Raw genomic sequence first — 24,728 nt, 5'->3', positions numbered from 1 at the left:
CTCTTCTAGGTACTCAAATGTGGCACTTGGTGCCACGACTCACCTGCCAAGTTGTTTTGCCTGCCTAAGGTAAAGTCATCCCTGATGGAGGACCGCAGGAATCGTGGGAAGGAGGGGTCCTTTCATCGGATTGGCTGGCCCAGCACTGTTTCACCTGTGGAATGGCCAAATGGGGGAGGCAGCTTGATGGATGAGCTCTCCAGGATTCTAAACAAATCCAAATCTTATTATGTGATATCATCTACTGTTAAATTCTGCTCAGTACTTCTAAAATTTTTATTTTTATACTGTATTGAGGATTTGTTCTGTTCTGTTCTGTGTATTGTATTGTATTGATGGCGCCCCACCAGGACCCTCGGCCTCACTTCATGTTGAGTGCTGGCACAGCGCGCTCGGGTTCTCGGATTTTAGTTCACAACCTGAGGAGAATGTCATTTTGCAGAGCATGAATCGAGAAGCTCCTTCCCTTTGCTCTTCATGATCCGTCACTTGACACTTGCGTCACTTCTGATTTGCAATAAGAGTGAGTGAGCAGCTCGGCTATTTTTGTTCAAACCTCAACTCCGCTTCTGTGAACTGAAGCTCACGCACTTCCTGTGCTGTCGAGAGCAGGTAGCAGTTTGGCAGCGTCATGCTGCGAGTGAACAACACGCACGAGGACACCCACCCAGAATCAGATGTAACGGGGCAGCGGACGGGAGACCCTCACACTGGAAATTACTGAACCGCCAGCCTCTGCCTGGTCAGCTTTACCAAGGTAGGAGCCTCTTAATACGGGCGAACACAACCGAGACGCCAGTCACACAACACACATGGGGGGCCAGAGAGAGCACTGCAGCACACTGAGACCCTAAAGAGGCCATCTGAGGTGGGCAGGCCATCGTGAGGCTCTCAGTGTGCCAGCAGACCCCCTGCTTTAGTGGGCGCTAAACTGCGGCTCTCTGGGCTGAGCAAACGTTAAAGAAAAAAACACCAATGGCTGCCGCTTGCTTTTCATGTTTCCTTTCACAAACTGAACATGGAGGACCCCTTTATCTAAACATGGAGGTCCGCTCCTGGTGATGGACACTTTAGTTTGGCCTGAGCGGGAGGGTGGGTTGTGTGCGTCCAAAAAGCTGATATGTAAAAGGGGCGTTCATGAGGACACTTGGGCATCCCACCCAGGACAGAGGGGGAGTCCTTACCTGGCCAAGATGGACTAAATGGGGTGAGTGCACCCCCCCCAGTGTCTGGAGGGATCACCGGGGGATAGTAGGGGGCACTGCGGGGGGCATGGGATCTCCCTGATGTTCTTATAACCCTGAAGTGTTTATCACGTCGCCGGAAATAAGTGGTCTTCAGTAAGGGGGGCTGCACTGCCCTGTCCAGGCGAGCCATGAGCTGAAAGTGGAGACGGCGACACTCGACTGGAGGAGCAGCAGGGCGGTGGACCGCCGGGCTCAGTTGTTATGCCAGCTACTTGTGTTTGTGCTGGGGGTCTGGGGCTCAGTGCTGCCCCCCAGCCTTCCTAGTATTACACACACACTAAAAGAAGGTTTACAGCGGATTGTGTGGCGAGTGACGTGCAGGTTAGGATTATTAACTCAAAAGGAGCGAACTGTGTGCCCACCGCTGCGTTTTATAAACACAAACACAACCCCCTGTTTCTTCAGACAAATCTGTCTATTCTGCCATCTTTAAGCTCTACTTTTATTTTTTTGGTTTTGTTTTTTGAACAGAAGCCCCTTGGAGGTCTAAACTGCAGGCCTGCATTTCAATTCAGGGTCCTGGGGTGCTGAGCTCAAGGCAGGACACGAGTGGGCCGAGCGGCACGTAGGAGAAAACAGCAGGCGAACGGTGATTGGGCACGGCGTCCATGGGGCAGGGGGGCTGAAGTCCATCCAGAATAGGGTGGGCTGTGTGTGGGTAACCTCACCGGACTCTCTCTGGTCCCAGCAGTTGGAGTTTAGTAAGACAGGAAAACTCGCTGTGGCACTAAGGACTCGGTGGTCTTCTTACTTGAGGTTTCTAAGCGCATTCACCGTAAAAGATGAGTTTTCACTTCTCTCTTTTATTTGAATAATTTATTTCAAAAGAAGAGCGACTTTCAGAAGGCCTTTAATGCAAAAAAAACAAAACACGCGTCCTAAAAGCAGAAGGAAGGCCAAAATGCTGAGCGCGGGGGTCCTTCTTTTGTTGGTGAGCGCGGGGGTCCTTCTTTTGTTGGTGAGCGCGGGGGTCCTTCTTTTGTTGGTGAGCGCGGGGGTCCTTCTTTTGTTGGTTTTTGGCAGTTCCATCGGCGGTGAAGGCCTGCTGGTGCCTTTCCCTTTTTGCTCTGTCGACTGAATCTCGTTCTTTTATGGTTGGCACGCTGGTCCTGCACAGACCCTCCTCTACGGTCACGGACCACGAGAAGGAAGGGCGGCAGTTGTTATGAACTACGGCACTGGCATCCACACAGCTGGACAGACCACCTTAAATGGTTTAACTCGGACCACCTTACGACACGAGCTGCTCCACAATGGTCAGGTGACAACTGAACGCCATGCGACACGTCATGTGCAGTCTGAACGTTCTTTAGTTAGACGTCAAGCACTCAGCCCTTTGATTTTTTTTTTCAGTAAAGAAAATTGGGAAACACAGACGGACCACAGCACACCTGTGAAGCCACCTGACAAGAACTGAGCAAAGGGTCCTAAAACACCCACGCCAACCCCCCCCCGGCTGGCGCTACACACCCGCCACTTCACGTCTCAGACGCTCACTTCATTGTGTACAAACCCTACTTTTCCCAGATGGCAACATGAATTAAACGATCTACGAGTCTCCGACTTAAAGTTTACAGCCTTACAATATCTACATACTTCTGTCATATCACTTATGTCCATACATTCGATCTCTTTCGCTGTTCCGTTATTTCACTGAGTAATAATTTCCGTTGGTTACCGCTAATGTGATCTTTACTATCAGTTTTTGAGACTTTTGAATTTTCGTATTTCATTATCTCTAACCTGTGCTGCCTGTGCATCGTGCCAACGTTTTTGAATTCTTTACGATGTTCTACTTTGTCTTCTACTCTTTGTCTTTTATTTCCGGCCCCCTGCGCGGTTAAATCTCTTGGCGCAAAGTCTCATCTCGTCACAGGATTGTTTTTTTTATTATAATAGATTTAAATGACACATTGCTGGGGAGTGTAGGGGCACAAGAATGTGCTGCTGCTTCTTTTTGCCTGAATGTTTGCTCTTCACTGATTTTGAGTGAAACATTTTCCTGCCAAGTTATAAAGAGTAAAATGTGATTCTTTCATTTGAGTAAGTGTTAAGATTAGAATTACACCATTAAAAAGAAAATCACTTGAGGAAGTGGACTAACGGTAAAGACGTTGTGTTTGTGGTTAACAATCGCGCTTTGTCCACGGCTGCCATCGCTTACTGAGCGTCTCCTTCAGCACTGATGGACCAAACTACGATCAGCAGCTACTCCTCCACGGCGCCACTTAAGAGCTGGTTGAGCTCGGGTCTGCGTGATCCGCTTTGGGGATTTCACTGAAGTGTTCTGCCGTCTTTCTAGTGCGTACTTTAGTTTCATGCACAACAAATACAATCGTTTGTCCCCACATAATTGTCCTCAACAATACGTGTAGAACAAATTAAAACAAAACAAAGCTTGTCATTGACCAGTGTTCATGTATTAGTGGAGCCTGCCAGACAAGAGAGTATGGTGGGCCATAAGGACCAGTTACCTCAGAGGGGGCAGCCATTTAAAATCGGGCCATTTGTAAGGAAGAGTGGTGTAGTAAGACGAACAGAAACAGGAAAGCCGTCTCAAAGATGGGCAGGCAAGCATCCTTGGGTCTGAGAGGCCCTGATCCTTGATAAAATGGGACCCCGAGTGTTACGATGTCAGTAGCCCACCTAAACCAGGCTCTCAAGCACACTCATATTCTGACATTATAGAGTTTTAAGAGATTCTACTGGAAATTCGCACAAATTCTCTTCCAGCCAAGCCTGGCACACCAGTGTATGTTGGCATGTTCTCCCCATGTCCTCATGGAGTTCCATTTACTCCCACAGTCCAAAGACGTGTAGGTCAGGAGTACTGGCATCGCTAGGCTGGCGCGGCAATCCTGCCCTGTGCCTGAAAACTAATGAGAGAGGTGCCATCTGTGCCACGGCCCTGCCCTGATTACAAGTGGGTTAGGAGATCACACTGACCTCAGGGCCGAGATATAGAAGCCCACTGCTGAGACCCTCATCATTCCAGCTTACCAAACGTAATGACTGATCAGTCAGCTGTAAACCGTTGTCATACTCTAGTATTTCTGAGAGGACACGTTTGAAATGTGACCTTCAGTGACAGTTCTCACCTGTGTATTGTTATTCACATGCCAGCCAGTAATGCCACCAAATGAGTGAATAATGATCTGCTCCCCCTGCCCTTACCATCTGGACTAAGAGCGGTCCTGGCATCGCAGCACAGACTCACCCACAACAACAGTGGCTGCCACGTATTCTCAATAAGTTTACGAAGGTGACTGGTGGGTTAGGGAAAGAGCAAAATAAGATAAGTTTAAAAAGAAGATTTAATATAAAATATTGAGAAATAAAATCGTATTTTGTAAACAACATTGTTTTATGGAAAAGACAATCAAAACTTTTCATGATAAAGGATGTTGAAGGTGGTGTGAAGACCACATTAGTAAATCTTTATTACACAGAGTAATGTACTCGATTCCATATAAAGTAGAGTCAGAGATTTCCTACAATATCACCAAAGTGCAATTTACACAGACGTACTGACTGGCCCGTTGTACGTCGAATTTTTGATTTTCAACGTCTGACTTGGCTGAACTCACGTCAACAGGGTGGCAGTCGCTGGTCAGTCCCGGTAACTCGACTGTTACACGTTCAAAACTCACTCAGAGACGTCGGAGTATCCAGTACTGTGCGAGTTTGTCTTCGTTTCGTTGCCTGCGTGTCGTTTTCAACTAAATACTCGACTCTCAGATGTCAGCTGAAGAGAATTGCAGTCCAGTGTTTTGAAAGTATTCTGACTTGGCGCCAACACTGGGCAGTAAGTTAGCTGCACATGCTTTTACTGTTCACATACTCGTCTCTTTTTCTCCCCCAAAGTTTAACTCTGCACAGATTAAGAGTCGCTCCAGGACTCGGCCCCCCGCGAGGCTTCACGCTGCCTCAGTGCCAACACTAACTCACTCACCTGATACAAAGCCAGACCGCCATGTGGCGTTTACGCTTCCTACTGAACAGAGCGGCTCAACTAAACTAAAGCCGCGGCTTTTCCAAGGTGCGTCTCGTATATTTGGATTCAGAGTCTATGACAAGGCTCTCAAGGTTTTCCTAAGCCCACGTCTCAAATTCAGAAATGTCTGTAACTTTTTAACGTGACCTTACGTCACTTCCCTTTCACAGTTGGTTTCTCTGCAGATTTCTGTGATCTGATCCACAATCTAAATGAATAAACGCATGTTTTGTCTTGGTAGAGTAATATTTTACTCTACTTTCCCCTATTGTATTATTAATATGTAGCCTTTGTCAGAATGCCTCTAATCTCACAGATTTATCACTGTTTATGAGGTATTATAGTATATAACTTCTCCCTACCTTCCCTTCTACATCTATAACCTCAGGCAATTAGGTGTAGTAAAAGACAAGCAGAAGTTAAACTACATAATATTCATAAATAGTAACAATGTGCAAAGTACATTTGAGTACAGTAATCCCTCCTCCATCGCGGGGGTTGCGTTCCAGAGCCACCCGCGAAATAAGAAAATCCGCGAAGTAGAAACCATATGTTTATATGTTTATTTTTATATTGTCATGCTTGGGTCACAGATTTGCGCAGAAACACAGGAGGTTGTAGAGAGACAGGAACGTTATTCAAACACTGCAAACAAACATTTGTCTCTTTTTCAAAAGTTTAAACTGTGCTCCATAACAAGACAGAGATGACAGTTCTGTCTCACAATTAAAAGAATGCAAACATATCTTCCTCTTCAAAGGAGTGCGTGTCAGGAGCACAGAATGTCACATAGATAGAGAAAACAATCTCTAGCAAACAAATCAATAGGGCTGTTTGGCTTTTAAGTATGCGAAGCACCGCCGGTACAAAGCTGTTGAAGGCGGCAGCTCACACCCCCTCCGTCAGGAGCAGACAAAGAGAGAGATAGAGACAGACAGACAGAGTTTGTTTTTCAAGCAAAAATCAATACGTGCCCTTCGAGCTTTTAAGTATGCGAAGCACCACGCAGCTGCACAAAAGATAGCAACGTGAAGATAATCTTTCAGCATTTTTAGACGAGCGTCCGTATCGTCTAGGTGTGCGAACAGCCCCCCTGCTCACACCCCCTACGTCAGGATCAGAGAAAGTCAGCTCAAGAGAGAGAGAGAGAAAAGTAAGTTGGGTAGCTTCTCAGCCATCTGCCAATAGCGTCCCTTGTATGAAATCAACTGGGCAAACCAACTGAGGAAGCATGTACCAGAAATTAAAAGACCCATTGTCCGCAGAAACCCGCGAAACAGCGAAAAATCCGCGATATATATTTAAATATGCTTACATATAAAATCCGCGATGGAGTGAAGCCGCGAAGCGCGATATAGCGAGGGATTACTGTATTTGCAACCATACAACCTGATTAAATGGTGATGTGTAGTTTCAGGCAGCACACAGACTTGTTAGTTACTTAAAATGTCTCTAGTTAAGGTATCATTTGACGTCAGCTTTCTTCAGAACAGGCCACATGCCTGTCTCAGTATGGCTGCCGAGCTGTGCTCTTCATTGTGTTGTCCTTTCCAGTTCATCAGTTTGGTAAGAGAGAGAGAGGGTGAGATAAAGCAAGCAAATTTATGGGTTTTCTGTCCAACCCCTACAGCCAATAGGGCATCATGGTACATAAAGGCTTTTGATACAAGCCAATTCCAAACAGCCATGCTTCAGACCAATGGGGCAAAGAACATCTTAACACCTGCCATTCCCCAAAACCATATGTTAAGGTGAAGCCTGGCTTTCCTGTGGGGGTTGAGAGACTACAGAGTAACAATTATCAAACTTGTTTAAGGCACTTCCACCAACTCCGTCATAAAATTCAAATAGACTCAGTCCTGGTTTTGGGGTTCTAAACATGGATGCTTCTCACTAATGTAACACTAATATTACATTTGCTTTGCCTAAATTACAAATAAAGACATACAAAATATTTATCAACTTATATGCAAAATCTCACATCACAACAACGCCTCACTAACATTAATTGACTTGTCATAAAATACAAAGGGAAATCAAACTACGGCAGGTAAGAGTGACGTAAAGGAAACTGGCCATCCACTGACTTCATTCTTAGGTCTGTTATTTTATTTCCATTCTAAAAAACAAATGTAGAGTCAGGTACCGACATAATCCAACACACACAAGTACTGCTGATATCCCGTCATGAAACAGAGAGTTGTGGTATTCATTTACAAAGCTGTGCGTCGAGAGTGAGTCATGGATACAACGATTGCTTCGCTCAATTGTCCATAAATAAAAATTCTGCCGCTCATGTAAAACGTCTCCAAGCCGCCGAAAAGTCTCTCATTGTTACAGAAGACAAAGCTAACATTAAAAGTAACCGTTAATCCAATTCTCAAAAACAAAATTTTCAATTGCAATTTCATCGGATGTCTGGGTCAATGAATACGTTTAGCCATTTCTCATAATTTGAAGAAGGTATTTGGCTACGCTGAGGAGGCTACAACTACAGGGACCCCCACAGCAGCAAGGTGGCGACACGGTAGCAGGAAGTGCCCAGCAAATGTCGTCCTTTGACAAATAAACTCAATATAAAGAAATGCTGCAACTAGGAGAATGTTAGGAAGCTGCCAGTATAAAGAGAGTTACTGGTTAGATGTGTGAATTCTGACGAGACTTTACATCATCAGCCGCTCGACTTACGACTGTCTCCGTATCGCGACCAGCATGTAAACCAGACTGGAAGTTTTCCAGTAGCGTGTGAATGAAGCTGTAGGTAATGAGAGTACCGACGTCAAATCACTGGAGGCGCAGCTCATCTCAACGCAGGCCGCACTTCTTCATTAGCGTCTGACACTTTCCACTTTGAGCGCATTATGAGCGATGCCAATCAGCTTTATGGCTGACTGGAAATATTTTTGAGGAATGCCGGCTGGCATCGTGTCCACCTTAGCAATACGAGATCTTTTGTTTTATCTGAAAGATGTCAATAGTCCACTAGGCAGCCGTTGACAACTACGCCTATTTAACTGTAGCCTGTCCATCAGCTTGAACTTAGTTTTGTAGTCCATGCATAATCCTTATGAAAAATCAACTTTTAGAGGAAAAAGACAAACTTGGATTGTCTGATTATTAACGATGATCTTCCGATTATTCCAAAAAGTATCGGCCATAGAGTGCTTTAATATTCATTTACAAGAGCGAGTTATTGATGAAATGCACCTTCTTTCCTCAGAACGCTGACAGGACTTGCTAAACTCTCCATCAATAAACTGTGCAGGAATGACGGCAGACGTAAGAGCACAGACATCAAAAATAAAGGAATCACTAAAAACCACAAGAGCACTCGTCCTTCATCACAGACGACTCTTCACACTCGTCACCCTGCATATTAACTCTCTGCTGAATGAGCTACAAACAATGAGTTTGACTCCAAGTCCAAGTTGATTTTGATGTTTGTATATTGTAATAAAATGTGTAGAGCAGTAAATTCATCCTGAGGAGCGACCAACACTTCTATCCCAAATGTTGCGTTTCCCCCACGATGTGAACGTCCTTACACAGAACCTCACACGTGCCTGTCCTCTCCGCTGATCGTGTGATATCAGACGTCACTCAGTTACTTTTGGCCTACAGCGTTGACTGGGGGTGAGAAGGCCGCAGGTCTCTGTCCTCCTGGGGGTCCGGGTATTGAGGTGTGGTGACCTGCGAGGGCATGAAACCCCCGTCACTCCAAACTGTCCTAAGACCTTTGACACTCCTTGCGGTGGTCTCCCAATTAGACGCCAGTACTCATGGGATTGATTTATATCACTCACTCAAGTTAACAGTATTTATAGTGCTAATCAACTCAACTCTGTACTCAATACACAAGAACTGAATGTCTGTGTTTGTGTGAACACATCGCTCATTTCCAGAAAGTTCTTCCAGGTTTTCAATCTTAGAATGCATCCCAAGGGTGTCCCACAAGGTTGCCACAAATACAAGTGGATCGAGCAGAATTTTAAGAATGACAAGCTTTCCTTTTTCCGTTTTCTGATTCTGAACTAATTAGGACTACAGCTAACAAGTACCGTATATACTCGTGTTCAAGTTCTCCTGCGGATAAGTCGGGACTTGATTTTGATGTATAATTTACGGTACTTTATAATGTTGGTTGTTAAAGTCGAATGCTGTTGGTCCAAGAGATTATGATATGCTAATCTGGGAGAGTAACCACGGAGCACACGGCCTTTTTATTCTCTCTATTGTGCCTACGTGACCACATGGTGATACCTGAACTACTCCGAAGGGACGTTTGCACCATTTTGTGTATCTCACACCCTCATACACCTTTATCGTAAGAGCATCCCTTATCTACGACGGAGCATTCGATCAGAACAAAACATGAAGCTGCTTTTAAATTAAAAGTCAAAGTGGTGAAAAGGAATTGGTAACCGCGCTGCTGCAAGAATGTGTCTGAGAAACTGATGAGAGATCGGAGGAGGCAAGAAAATGTAAAAACAAAATGAAGTGTCGTATTTTTGAACGGGCGTATAAGTTGGGGTCTGATTTTATGATCGATTTTTTTTATACGCGAGTATGTACGCTGTTTAGTTGGCTGATTACTACTTTAACTAATTAGATATGAAGCAGCACAAGAGTCTAAGAGACAAATTTAACAGTTAAGAGTTGATTTAAAACATTCATCATTATGCACAATGAACTCCTTCAAAGCTCATGTGTCAGTACATCTATCAGTCTACCTGTATACACACGCACGCACACACACATAGGGGGCTTAGCCCCCTGTTCACTTTGCTTGCCAACCTCTCCCCCAAAGTGCTATCTGCCATTGTGAAGAAGGGGTCTGAACACACCAAAGGACACTTGTTCGCTCCTCTGAAACCCTCTTTAACGGCGATACGACAGGAATCAAATAACAAGTTGCTTTCTTTACCTCCTCTTTGCTCGTTCAGCTGCTGGCTTGCTGTTGCTCCCGTGTCGCGTGACCTGCGCTTTGTGCGGCGCTTTGAACGTTTGAAAGTCACTGCCTTGTCTCTCTTTTCCCCCCAGACATCCTCAAACACCATTCGATCTCTTTTCGCTGTTCCGTTATTTCACCGAGTAATATTTTCCGTTTGTTTGCACTAATGTGATCTTTACTCTCCATTTTTTTTGAGACTTTTGAATTTTCACACTTCCATCATCTCTAACCTGCGCTGCATGTGTAGGACGTGACCTGCCCGTCTCGCGGGACGTGAAAGTGTCTCTGTGTCTCTCTTCTAAAGGTGACATCTCGTCGCAAGTTGTTTCTTTTTTATAATAGAGAGCTGTATATGATGTATCAACAGCAAGTACACGAGATACACTGGGGGTGCAAAAAACAAAGGGGTGTAGCAAGGGGTCTTTTTGTGTTGGTCTTCAGCTCAAAGGAAGTGCAGAAATCATAAAAGACAACACACACGCACACAAGAAGTGGCCACATGGTGGGCTCTGGGCAGACCGCTAGTCTTAGCCCCTGCACTGCCAGATGCAGATGGCACTGAGCTGCCAAGGACACGTAAATGAGGGCCACTGCAGGGTATTTAGCCTTTCTACTAACGGACGGGAATTCCTTCCCTGACGATGAACTTCATCATTTAACATTCACTCTGCTCTCATCTTCATCACTGACCTCAGAGGTTGGTAACAAGTCAGCTAAGGAGGCCGCAGTGCCAGTGGACGGTGGTACTCATGCCCACTCAGGCTTTCAATGCACATGAAAGACTCTCTCAACTACGTGAAAGCGGCGTTTCCGGAGACTCAGGAAATAACGGTAACAAGTGACGAGCGGCGTTTCCTCTCGTGTGTCTGACATTGCAGGAGAAAAGCCAAACCTACGGGGGCTTTAAATGCACGTCTTCCTTCCTGCGAGAGCCATTTATTATAAGTTAGGTTAAGTTGATAAAAGTATTTTCTTAGTTAAATTAAAATGTCTGCCTATATATCAGAGCATAGTCAATGAGAGACTATTATAACTAAATTGTAAATGGAATATTCTAATTGAAGATGTGAGTTCCAAAATCTGCTAATTACACCTTTTGTTAAAATTTAGTGAACACGTGATTGTGACTTTTCATGCAGTTGGTCATGTGCCGAAAATATGTTTGAGCTTCAAAACCTGCTAATTGCAACAGTGTAGCGCTATAGTTTTGGGGATTTAGTTTCAAAATCTGCTTACGGACCCAGATTTTCCTATTTATCTCCAAAATGTATCTTTTGTACTTAGCTGATTTTGGAACTGAGCTCTTCAATTGTTTCTTGTCCCTCATTTTTATGATCTGCCTTGCAGTTAATAAGGCCTGGAGGACAAAACGTACAGAATGCACGGAACGTGCCGACGTAGTAAAGTGAAGCCTATGGAAGTTGGCCACAGAAAAGTAGAAAATAATAAGAGCTAAGATTGTAATGAAACAGGAGAAACCTTTTGTCCGTTTTTGCCTTTAATTCTGTGTGTTTTTTCTGAATTTTTGTGACGTTTCCTTTTTAAATTTTCACTAAACTTTGAAAACAGAGAGATTTCTATGTTAGGTGTTTGACTCGTGCTGGATCCTGCCTTGCCAACTCCGTAGCTGCTCGACTTTGGGCACCTATTACAGACACAGTTACACTACCCGTGGGCACAGAGAGATGTCAACAGTCCACAGCCGAAGCACCCAAGAAACTTCGCCTGCAACAAGGATTCCGATGCGACTGTCGCTCCTTCCAAATCGGAGCTTTCAGAAGGAATCAGTCCTAGCTATGGAGTAGTGGACCGACTAACTCTCAGTCCTGGCACAGATGACCTAAGCAGGGCTGCCAGCCCCGTCTACGTCTGCTCTATGGACTTGTGCGTATGCTGTGTCACTAAAACAGGGGGTCCTGGGGGTCTTGCTGTGTGCTCATCAGTCGCCGTACCTGCACAGAGTACTTGGCTGCTCGGCCTTGGGTGTGTCTGATCTTCTCTACTGTTTGTGAATTTCATGGGCAGGATATCAGGGTGTGGAAGGTAGAAAGTTTAGGAACTGCCGTTTGCCGATGACGTTATCCAATTCCACTAATTAAAGGCGAGTTTAAGCACAACTGCTTGGGGCAGCTGTCCCAAACACAGGCCCCTCGTGTACTTTGGGGTACTTCCATGGTCAGCAACTCTTTACTACCCTGCACTAATGTCTAGCTGCCTTTTTGTGAGAAGCTTTACTTTTAGCTGCTTGCCATTTGTGGTTTTAAATTCTAATTAAATGTCCCTCACAGGCTGTGCAGACCTCTTTACAGGCGCATTGTGGGGCAGTTGGACGGTATCCCAGCGATCACTGGGCACAAGGCAGGATGAAAACCTGCGCCATGCACCCCAAACACACCCGCGGGTCAATTCACCGAACCGGAGGTCCTTGGGCTATGGGGTTGGGGGGATTGGACTTGAGCCCCACAGAGAAATCTCCCACCTCTTAGTTAATAACCAGCAGTACAGACAGTTAGCTTTGTTCTGCTTTCTGATCTCCGTGAGGGACGTCAACCTGCAAGCATTCAATGAAATCCAAGAGATCAGTAAGATTTAAACTGAACACGAACACAGAGACAGACCTGGTGGTCAAGCAGATCACACAGACATAACCGTCCAGTCCCAGCGTCACCCACAAACACACACACACACATTCAAGAGCCATTAACAGTATCACACAACATGACCTGCCGGTGGACCTTTATGTAGAAGGACTTCTTGGGACGGGTGGATCAGGGACACAAAGTAGACCCGCGTCACCAAACTCATGGTGGCTTGCAAACAAAAAGGAATCAGCCGGGCTTGGCTTCAGGGCCAGTCAGGGTGACGTCGCGTACATCAGCTGCCCTAATAATGCTGTGACCGTTTGATTACATTAGACGCGGTGCTTCTGGATGTCATGTCGACAGTTGGCAATGACTTTTAATTTTCTTATGGCTGCATGTGGATTTTCACTGATGTTCTACTTGAGGAAAGAGTCTGTGGTTGGAAAGAAAAATGAGACACACCTACAGCAGCCATGGGATTCGGACAAACTGACCTTAGACAGGAGACACAAAAACATCTCACATCCTCATTTAGGCCGAGCCGCTCTCCGCTGGTTTTACGCACCACTTGCTTTGCTTTGGTAGATGGAGACCTTTGGCTTTCGTTTGAAAAACTCCCAGCACTAAGCGTATTTAAGATGGCGCATCCCCTTGTTTAGCACATTTCTCATAACGGAGTAGTGAAGCTCAAACAAATGATAACCGGAATGCAAAAATTAAAATGAGACGCCTTCAGCAAACCATGAGCTACGCTGGTGTGAAAACGTAACGTAGAGAAGAACACTTGAATTGTTACTCCTGTATGATATGATGTGATATGAAGGCCAAGTTCAGGAGGCCTCTGTGAGATTGGAGTTTAGAAAGCTGAGATCTGATTTGATTATAAAGTACCGTCTGTAGTATTTGTCTAATCTTTTAAACCCTGGTGCCATCAACAAGGTGCCACTTGTCAGGCTCAGTCACATGATGCTTAAAAAAGCTTCTTTGTATTTAGCAGCTCTTCACTTACACATGCTGGCACCTTGGCATTACTTTCCATCCTGCTGTACGCAATCTTTATAGAGTGTCCATTACATAACAGGCCATCCATCCATCCATTTTCCAACCCGCTGAATCCAAACACAGGGTCACGGGGGTCTGCTGGAGCCAATCCCAGCCAACACAGGGCACAAGGCAGGAACCAATCCTGGGCAGGGTGCCAACCCACCGCAGGACACACACCAAACACACACTAGGGCCAATTTAGAATCGCCAATCCACCTAACCTGCATGTCTTTGGACTGTGGGAGGAAACCGGAGCGCCCGGAGGAAACCCACGCAGACACGGGGAGAACATGCAAACTCCACGCAGGGAGGACCCGGGAAGTGAACCCAGGTCTCCTAACTGCGAGGCAGCAGCGCTACCCACTGCGCCACCGTGCCGTATTATGTTATTACTGGTAACGATAACGTGCAGTGAATACACTTGACATTCCCAGTTTTCCTCCTCTTTATCTGTACGTTTATCTTTCGTTTGCTCAGAGGTTGATACACTTGCTCTTTCCTGAGCAGCTCTTCTACTTTTCTCCACCCTAGTGGCCCCCTTCTTCCATCGCCATCTTTTCACGCTAAAACCGATTAAGTCAGTGTTTGTGTTACAATTACTTGGTACTTTTCTTTAATTGTTCATTTAAGCTGGCACTTAAGTCTTCAATCAGCGTCAAGAATGATTTATGACATGAAGAGGCAGGGGAAGTGATGGCGAAGGTGGTAGGGAACGAGAACGGCGCTCATACACATGTACCACACGGCCACCCTGCTGGCTGCTGTCGAGAGTCGATTCTACAATAAAATAAAAAGAGGAATCGCCTTGGAGGTCAATCCTCACCTGAAAGTGGACAGTAGACGTCACGTAGTATATGTGTACCAAATTTCAGGTCAATAGTCCAAACGGTTTGCGAGCGACAGGTGATTTAAAATCCTGGACAGACAAACGGACTGCCACGCTAGCGTGTTATATAAAGAGACTATAGAAGTATAATTTGCTTAGCGCAGCTACAGTGATACTAAAGTATCTTCTGTTTTTTCTTTTAGAGTAACTACGCAGTCTTGAGATGGCCAGTCTCTGGTTTACTCTGTCAGTCATCTTTGCGTTTGTGTCCCCTGCTGCAAATCAGGACCCCAGGAATACAACTATGGTGGGAGCAGCAACAAACACTTCACTGGGCCATAGCGCAGAAACATCTACAATCTCAACTCCCATCTCTACTTTGCTGCAAGAATCCAAAGAAAGCACAGAAGTGAGAAGCAATCCGGCCATTGACACCACAAATGAAAAGGAATCTACTCCACCAGCTCCATCTGAAAGCACAGCCCCGTCAAATAACAAAGGGCGCATTTCTGGTCTGTCGACTCCATTAGGTAACGCAGAAGCCAAAGATGATTCAGACCCCACTGGTCCACACAAAGTTCAGGAAGGAACAACAAAAGATTCCGATGTCCAATTAGGTTCTTCATCTTCAGGCACAACTGTGGGTCATGAGCCTCCTTCCACCTCAACTGCGCGAGGTACGTCTGCAGTGCTTGTGACAAACTCGTCTAAGGAGATCAACGTGCAGTGGCGTACACAAGGAACATCAAGAAGACCTGGACCCACCATGGCTGCAAAAACTGATGTCAACAGCTCAGCAACCAGTGCAGGGGAGGCGCAGTGCACAATCGAGTCGACCAAGAGGGGAAAACTGGTGAGCCACTGTCTGATCGCCATTGCTGTGCTCTCTGGGATTGCAACTGCATTTATAATAAGCACAATCGTTCTGTGCACCAAGCTCTCCAGTAATAAACAAACGTACAAAGTGAAGGATTCTCTGGGGACTGAGATGGTTTGTATATCATCTCTCCTACCAGACAGCGAAGTAATGCCCAGGAAAGTCAAGCTACCAAAAAGTAACGCTCTTCTTATTGCCTCCCTGGAAGAAAACGAAGGCGACGATCTGACGCTGAATAGTTTTGTACCCGACCACTAAAGGATGTCTGGCCTTCACTCCGTCAACCAAAAATCCACAAATACTTTATTTTTTTTTCTTTCCCTGCCATGTTTGCATTTCTCTATGCTTGGCATTGCTTTATTACATTAAATGGAAGGCTCTGGTCACAAATAAATCTAAGCAAGTGGAAGAACAAAGACGGTTAAAGCTTTACTATAAAAAAGGATTTCTTCCAGTTGCCATTTAAATGTGTCAAGTGTAGTCGGTGAAGAGTCCACTCAGTGACCTGCGGATACACGGAATAAAGACTTCATCATGGGAAAGCGTCGTGATGGCTACTGAAACCTTCAAAGACTAAAGCTGGAGAAAAAATAAGTTATGGACACGCATGTTTACGTTCGTTTTATGTCACCAACGTCTTCTAGGTGACCATGAAGACAGCCAAGAAATGTGCTTGAGCTCATCTCTAAAACAGTGCAAGTTCAATCAGAAGTTCAAAAGCAATTTAAAACAAAACAAAACTCATACAAGCTACACTTAGAACTTTCTAGTTTTAGTTAACAAAATTCAAGTTTCCTTTCCTTCACTTAAAAAAATAAAAAGCAGAAATCAGGCGTCGTCGTCTCCGGCACAATGGAGGGAAGGCCTCTTTAAGCCAGTAATTCGTTTTTCTCATTTTTGTAGCACTGGGGTGTTGTACCGTGTCAGCCATTATGGGATGTAGTGAGACGTCAAGCAGAATGACTCCTTTTATTGGCTAACTAAGAAATATTACAACATGCAGGCTGTCGAGGCACTCAGGCGAGATGTGATCTTCAGATGTAATAAAGATTACAGGCCTGAAGAAGCGGCCGAGTTGACTCGACAGCCTGCATGTTGTATAAAAGTATAAAATCTGAGATATAAAGTCTTAATTACCACTGTAGTGTAAAAAGTACTGAAAATATAACAGACCAAACTTTACAGAGCGCATCCTGAAAATGTCAATTATCAAGATTTCATAATTCTAGCAAGCTACAAATTGGCCCTGCCAGTCCTGACAAGTGCGATGAAAGCTTACAATCCTGCAAGTTATGTGCAATCTGTCCTAAACGCTACAACATTTAATAGTTTAGGGGATCTGACATTTCCATATTTTGCTAAACAGTAGTGAATATTGTGAATTTCCCCTTGGGATTAATAATAATCTATCTATCTATCTAATACACAAAAACGTATTTTAACAAAGTGAATTTCAAACAGATGAAACAAACGTGTGTTAAATGTCCTACGTGGAGACGAGGAGCAGCACGGCTGGTCTGACAGAATTCCTTACCCAAAGCAGTAGAATTTCATAATTAAAATTAGTACTGGGGTGTTGTACTGTGTTAGCCATTATGGGTGTAGTGAGACGTCAAGCAGAATGACCCCTCTAACTGGCTAACTAGAAAGATTACAATAAGTAGGACTGCCGAGGCAACTCAGGCCCCTTCTAAGATGTCTCACTTCCAGGTTTTCCAAAGCTGTACCTGTCCTGGTGTGTCTATAAACACCTGAACTCCAGTTTCTCACCTGAAGAAGGGGCCTGAGTTGCTTCGGCAGTCCTACTTATTGTAATCTTTCTAGGTAGCCAGTTAGAGGGGTCATTCTGCGTGACGTCTCACTACAATTAAAATTAGAATATCCATCCATCCAACCTGCTATATCCTAACAGAGAGTCACGGGGGTCTGCTGGAGTCGATCCCCGCCAGCTCAGGGCACAAGGCAGGAAACAAACCCCGGGCAGGGTGCCAGCCCACCGCAGTAAAATCAGAATAGGAAACCTAATATCAGACGGAGTGGGTAATGAGAACAGATACTCGACATGAAACAGAACATCAGCGTAGTTAACCATCAGAATACGTGAGCAATACCAAGAGAGCTCACAGTGCAGACATCATCCCTAAGCTGTGCCTTCAGCTTTAATAGTAGAAGGAGGACATCCATCAGAGGGAGGGCAGCATGGGTAGCAGACCATTATTCAGACGTTTATATATTTGAAGAGATACGTTGTCTGTTGCTACAGGACACAAACATGATTGAATGATTATAGATTATGAGCCACAACTCTGGTTCAAAGGGCCAAAATAAATGTCGGTGACTGAAGGACAATCATTTGTCTCCTTACTGCTGAGTGAAATAAGCAAACCCTTCACTTGTACTTCTGCATGCTGAGAAAAGAGCTAAAGACTGAAAGCACGAGATGCAAATGTCCCATCAGACAAGACAATGAGCAACACCGAGAACCAGCCGTCCAGTGTGACCGCACACGGCGTCGCTCCGCGTTTCACTTGTATACTGAAGTTTAGACTTTTCAACCTTACATTTCAAAGTGTTTTTATTCGGTACCTCAAGAATGGTGCAGAATCGTCCTAAACACTAAAACCAATGATTTCTAGTAAGAGTTCAGGCGCTCACATTCTCATCTAAATTGTGAAAATGTATTCAAACTTCTTATATTTAAAAAAACAATTCAATTATATTGAATTCTGCAAAAAAGTTTCAGATGTCTCCAACATTCTAAGTCATCAGCTCATAATCATATATAACTTGTGATTCTTTTAGTTGGTAGGTAACAGCAGCTCTTCAATGACGTACCATCAGTTACATGGATAACCTTCATTGCGTTACAAAGCTCTACGCCGATGCGCACAAACATCGCGCTGCTGGAGAGGCCTGCGTCTCGCTGTGTGAATTTCACAAAGATAAATGTGAGACTGTAGAGTGGAGCGGAGTCCACAACACAAAATGACGGCGTCCTCCAGCGTCTCTCGCTCTCACGTATAAGCTCTTTGTGCTTCACAACTTAATAAGTGAGCTAATGTTAGATTTGCAACGTTTCAGAAAATCACTTATTCACACCAACTTAAAACAATGGAGTATATAAAACATGTTCTACGTATGGCTGAAATGTTACAAAAGTGATAGATTATAAGTTGTGAAGGTTAAGCCCAAGACACCTCGTGCTAGTTAGCCGCACACCACAGCAAAGTCGCGGGTGGCTGATGGCCGAGAGGCTCAGAGGAGCGCTAACAGACTTCATACTCCAGCCAACCTAAACAAGTCCAAGAGCAGGCGGTTTGCTAAGAGCTGCTGAGGAATTCCTGCATGAGCGCGTCAATGAAGAGAACTCCATAGTCGCAGGCCAAGGAAGGCCAGGACTCCGTCAAGCTTAATTAACATTGAACTTCTGTTTGATATTAAAACACGTCTCTCATTACTACAGTCACGCATCGCACACTGGATACGACGTGCATCCTCTACAACTTTCAAGCCACTTTGAGATTTCACCGATCCATATTAAAGATGTACGTATTTTAAAACATTGACTTCTGGCTCAAACGACACCCCTAACATGAGGAACGTCCGTCTCTGACTTAGCTGCAGCTCAGATACAGTAAGTGTCCTCAATGCTTCAATTGCTGCTCTTTTTAATTAATATTTGTAACTCAGAATTAATATTCACAACAAGCTGCATGCATTTGCAAATGTACAACTACATGAAGACACCGTGCAACATCAAAATAAGCAAGCAGCAAATACAACTTGGAATATGGCAAGATATTAGATAGATAGATAGATAGATAGATAGATAGATAGATAGATAGATAGATAGATAGATAGATAGATAGATAGATAGATAGATACTTTATTAATCCCAATGGGAAATTCACATTCTTCAGCAGCAGCATAATGATACAATAAATAATATTAAAGAATAATAATAATGCAGGTGAAAAACAGACAATAACTTTGTATAATGTTAAATGTTAACGTTTACACCCCCGGGTGGAATTGAAGAGTTGCATAGTTTGGGGGAGGAACGATCTCCTCAATCTGTCTGTGGAGCAGGACAGTGACAGCAGTCTGTCGCTGAAGCTGCTCTTCTGTCTGGAGATGATACTATTTAGTGGATGCAGTGGATTCTCCATAATTGATAGGAGCCTGCTGAGCGCCCTTCGCTCTGCCACAGATGTTAAACTGTCCAGCTCCATGCCAACAATAGAGCCTGCTTTCCTCACCAGTTTGTCCAGGCGTGAGGCGTCTTTCCTATTAATGCTGCCTCCCCAGCACACCACTGCAGAGAAGAGGGCGCTCGCCACAACTGTCTGATAGAACATCTGCAGCATCTTATTGCAGATGTTGAAGGACGCCAGCCTTCTAAGGAAGTATAGTCAGCTCTGTCCTTTCTTGCACAGAGCATCAGTATTGGCAGTCCAGTCTAATTTATCATCCAGCTGCACTCCCAGATATTTATAGGTCTGCACCATCTGCACACAGTCACCTTTGATGATCACTGGGTCCATGAGGGGTCTGGGCCTCCTAAAATCCACCACCAACTCCTTGGTTTTGCTGGTGTTCAGTTGTAGGTGGTTTGAGTCGGACCATTTAACAACATTTAACGTTAACAGTCAAAATATCAGATATGTCTACGCAGTGAGGGAGATCTTAACATTTGAGTTGTGCCTTAAAAGAAATTAAGAAAAGCAATTCGATTTGACTTGTTCCTGTCCACAAGCAGATAGTAAAAAATACACGAGAATAAAACAAACGTGAACAGCGTACCGAGTTATTGAGCGGTCTAGGGTCTAACCTGTGAGGCCACACCTGGAAAGATGGCTGCAAGTTCGTTCTCCGCATTTGAACAAATTTACAGCACTAAGCACAATACAAAACTCTAGGGGACAGGGGAGTGAGGAATGGCTTCAGTGTAGGGACACTGAATCTGTGTATTGTGTCTCCTCTTAAAGTCGCAGTATTGAAGGGACGGTAGACAGAACGTTTCGAGAAGAGACGGGCGCAGATTAAAGTGAGTTCATTTCAGAAATGTGCCAGAAGGGTTTCACTCTCAATGACTGGATGGGTTATTTAAAATTAAAGGAGGATTTGTCAGACTTCCTAAATGTGACATTGATATTTTTGATCATGTCAGGGGAACAATAAACGCAATTCCTGCTTAACAGGCATGTGCTCAAAAGAAACCTGCAGCGGAGGTTCCCCTATGAAACATTAAATCGTGTATTTAAACTAGTGCTGAATGGGGGGCTCGATTAGAGGGGTTACGTACGAACTAGACTTATTAGGTGTACTCACATAAAATATGAAATCAGTGATTGCCACGGACACGTTAGTCTGTCTGTACGAGACGGCTTGGTGACACACGGAGATGTTCTGAAATGTGCACACTGTACGGTTTTTTCCATTTTACTTCCATTTAAAAAGCGCAGTTGAATTTTTTTTTAAGTCTTCTACCTTAACAAAGAAAACATTCTGTACCACCTCAACTTCTAATCCATTTACTTTGTGAAGGGTTGCTTCAACTTCTCTGTTTTCCTCTTTAACATTTCATATGGCTGCTCAGTTCCTGAAATGCTAGCAGAGTCGTTCACCAGGCCAGGACCTTCCTGACAGCAGCCATCTGTAAAGACACTCCGAGGAACGGGCCTGTGGCTAGAAGTGCTTAAAGAGCGCGTCCTGGAGGGGATCTCTCAAGATAACAGCTTCATGTGTGTCCAGAGTTAGTCGTGTGATGCCACAGGCTTCCCTGAGAAGTACATTCAGGCATCTGTGCATCTTTTGAGCTCTGGTTACTCCCCTGGGAGACCACAGCATGGAACACACTGGCCGCTATGGACTGATCGAACATTTCTAACAGATGGCTACATTCATCAACAGACCCATGTCACCTCACGAAGTCCAGTCTGTGGACAGCACCAGCCCCGTCTGCTCTTTATGTTCCACATCGTCCCCTGACTGGATATGGGGCTCTTATAAATACACAATACTGCTTATATTTGAACAAGAACGTCAATCAATGTTTTTAAGAAAGAATAAAATGGTACTTGATGCACTGGTAAAACGATATACTGTATCTACTATGACTACCGGGGGGGGCACAAGGATTAAAAACGTTTATCTGCACCTCATGTTTTCTTGGTTACAGCAGTCAGCAGAAGGGCGTCAGGCGTGGGATAAAGAGGACTCGGGCCAAACCAACACCTGCCTGCCGGGACTGTAAGGAGGTCCTTCTCTCTTCCACCTCAATCTGTTTGTGGTTTACGGCCTACGAGATGTGCAGCAAGGCCCAGGCCAAGAGATATGAAAAGTGCGTTTTTTTCCCTTCCCTGGTTATACCTGCTGGGTGGAATGGTCTCAAAGGCAAGACTGGATATGATTAACTGGGAAGACGTGAAAACATCGCCTGAGGCATCGGGTTCATCACTCCAGAGAACATCTGGGCATTCAGAAGGCCAAAGAAACATTTAAACATGTACTGGTCCGTTCTGGCGGTATCCATATACACTTTCTGCCACTAAATATAATTTTGTAATTCTGAAGGTACATTCCATCTCTGACAGATCATGTGAATAAAAGGCGGAGTGGTGGCTACGGATCTGCACTGGCAATCGGAAGGTTTCAGGTATGAATCCCGTGAATGCCAATAGGGCATTGAGCAAGGCCTTTAACCTGCAACTGCTGAGCGCTTTGAGTAGTGAGAAAAGCGCTATATAAATGTAAAGAATTATTATTAAAAAAATGTTTGTAATCCAAAATTAAAGGACTGTTTACGTGTCACCTCTGTAAAAAGAAAATAGCCGTTCTTTAATTCAACAGGGTCTTACACTTGAGGCACACCGGCCCTCCCTTCCAGTTTTGTAAGGCTACTTTTATGGAGCAAATCCCATGTGTCTAATTCAGAGCTGCTAATGGACCTCAGAGCTGCCCACCGTCTTTAGGCCTCACAGCTCATTAACTGGGCTATCAGAGTCCCACAAAAGTGCTAATGGACTCCTACAGCCATTAGCATCACGAAACAGCCAGCGCACGAGGGGGACACGCGACTTCCCTTGAACTGTAATATAAATGTGCATCTCCAAAATGTGAAAGCGACTGAACGTCAAAGGTCCTAACAGAAATGTTTTCATACCCTTACAGTGTAAATCCATTGGAATAAAAGTGTCTTCTAAATGAGTAAATGTAAAGACTTGTATCCGGTGCGGTGTGTTTATACCGAGTCTGTCGATGGCCTGCACGGTTTGATTGTGTCCAATAACTGGCCTCGTCTTCAGAGAATTGCAGGAAAGTAAAATGCATATTCAAGGATTACAAAAGTTTTATATTGCATTGTAGGAGGCAAATCCATCCATCCATTTTCCAACCCGCTGAATCCGAACACAGGGTCACGGGGGTCTGCTGGAGCCAATCCCAGCCAACATAGGGCACAAGGCAGGAACTAATCCCGGGCAGGGTGCCAACCCACCGCAGGACACACACAAACACACCAAACACACACATTAGGGCCAATTTAAAATCGCCAATCCACCTAACCTGCATGGCTTTGGACTGTGGGAGGAAACCCACGCAGACACGGGGAGAACATGCAAACTACACACAGGGAGGACCCGGGAAGCGAACCTCAGGTCTCCTAACTGTGAGGCAGCAGCGCCATCACTGCGCCACCATGTAGGAGGCCAATAGTCGACTGAAATTCATTTCTTCATTGTCAGGCTAGTTTAAATATTTTCTGATACTTTAGCACATTAACATTTAATACAATAGCATTTTAAGGGTAAGGACTATAATGAAAGATGTTTAAACAAATGCATATCTAATAAAGTGTTATGAAAATATTCAAAACCTGACGTCCATAACAAAAAGCACAAGGGCAGCTTTCATCGTACACAATTGCAGTTGGCCATCTTGAACTCTAATAGCCCGGGGGTCTCTCCTTGACCTGCCTTTCCTGACGTTTCTCCCATTTTAACTTCTCTTCTTAGAGAGTCGAGGCGGGGGGGCTGTGAAGACGCAGGTCCTGTTAAAGCCCATTGCGGCACTTCTTGTGTGATTTTGGGCTCTACAGAAGTAAATGGTGTTGTATTTTAAAGAGCAGACCCCGTATTTAGTGCAGCATTCGAGGGGACGCGCTGAATCAACGCTCAACTGGAGCAACAAGTGCAAAAACACAAGAGACGTCACCGGTGCGTTTTGTTTAAATAAAAACAGATTTGCAACAAAAAAAAAATATTAAAAATCGATTTTAAAACCCGCCAGACCACATTTTGCATTGGGATGACGGAGTTCGCACTTGTTGGTTTTTACTTTGGATTTCTTTCTAGTTTGACATTTCCAGGTTGCTGTCTAACAGATCAGCACCAACTCACCGGGGTCGTATTTGGGTTTATGGGATGTGAGTATTGACCACTTCTATTAAGAGCTTCTTTCCAATAGTTTGTGGATTCTCTTTAAACTTGTTAATTAGAGTTAGTAATACAGGGGTCTACAGTTGTTCTTCATTTATAAGGCATTTGCTTTCATTTTTAACAGAAAACAGCAGGATGTATCTGCTGATTAAAACAAAGAACACACAATTCACACAGCTGTCAGTCGTACCCCGAGTACTGCAGTGACGTGTGTGTGATGTGCATACAGTGATGTAGCCGGCTATTGTAACATAATGGCCTGTCCAGTTTTCAGAACAATTATCGATTGCCCAAGCGTAGCCTACTGCACCGACAACACACAGGACATTTGTCACCTGCAGCATTTAGGTGAAGAATTAGTGACTTCATGAAATAAACTGGCAGCTCACTGAAGGCTTCGTGCTGTAATGAAATCTGCAAGGCGCCGACTAAGAAAGGCCATGTGCTTCACCCTGGTGAGGACTTCTGGCCGCACTGAAGTTATTCCCTGAGCAGTTAAGAGAAGCACAGACCCTAGCACCCCCCCGACAGATGTGTTGTTTAAAAGGTTGCGACTCCATCAGCTGCACAAAGTCTGCGGTGTTTCTTTCTCCCTCTCTCTGAGCCACATTGAGACCGAGTCTAATCAAAACAATCTGCTCATAAAATCCTCTGCTGGCTCCGCTCAACATCCGCCGAGGGGAGGAAGACGCAGTCCTGCAGGCGGAAAGTTTTGGGGTTTTTTTTTTTTTCCAACAAAATTTGAATCAAAGCAACTCGTAGAAGAAGA

General features: G+C 44.6%; 1 protein-coding gene across 1 annotated transcript; it reads left to right on the top strand.

Moving 5' to 3' along the window:
• Nucleotides 1-526: 526 nt before the first annotated feature.
• On the top strand, nucleotides 527-16,558 carry selplg (selectin P ligand). Its single transcript, XM_051921330.1, has 2 exons — nucleotides 527-757; nucleotides 14,850-16,558. The coding sequence occupies exon 2, from the start codon at nucleotides 14,868-14,870 to the stop codon at nucleotides 15,777-15,779; it is 912 nt and encodes a 303-aa protein (XP_051777290.1). The 5' UTR covers nucleotides 527-757; nucleotides 14,850-14,867; the 3' UTR covers nucleotides 15,780-16,558.
• Nucleotides 16,559-24,728: the final 8,170 nt, after the last annotated feature.

The sequence above is a fragment of the Erpetoichthys calabaricus genome, chromosome 18 (assembly GCF_900747795.2).
Source record: "Erpetoichthys calabaricus chromosome 18, fErpCal1.3, whole genome shotgun sequence".
Taxonomy (NCBI): domain Eukaryota; kingdom Metazoa; phylum Chordata; class Cladistia; order Polypteriformes; family Polypteridae; genus Erpetoichthys; species Erpetoichthys calabaricus.
Note: the sequence above shows the minus strand (reverse complement) of the source record. Positions and strands in the feature narration are given on the sequence as shown.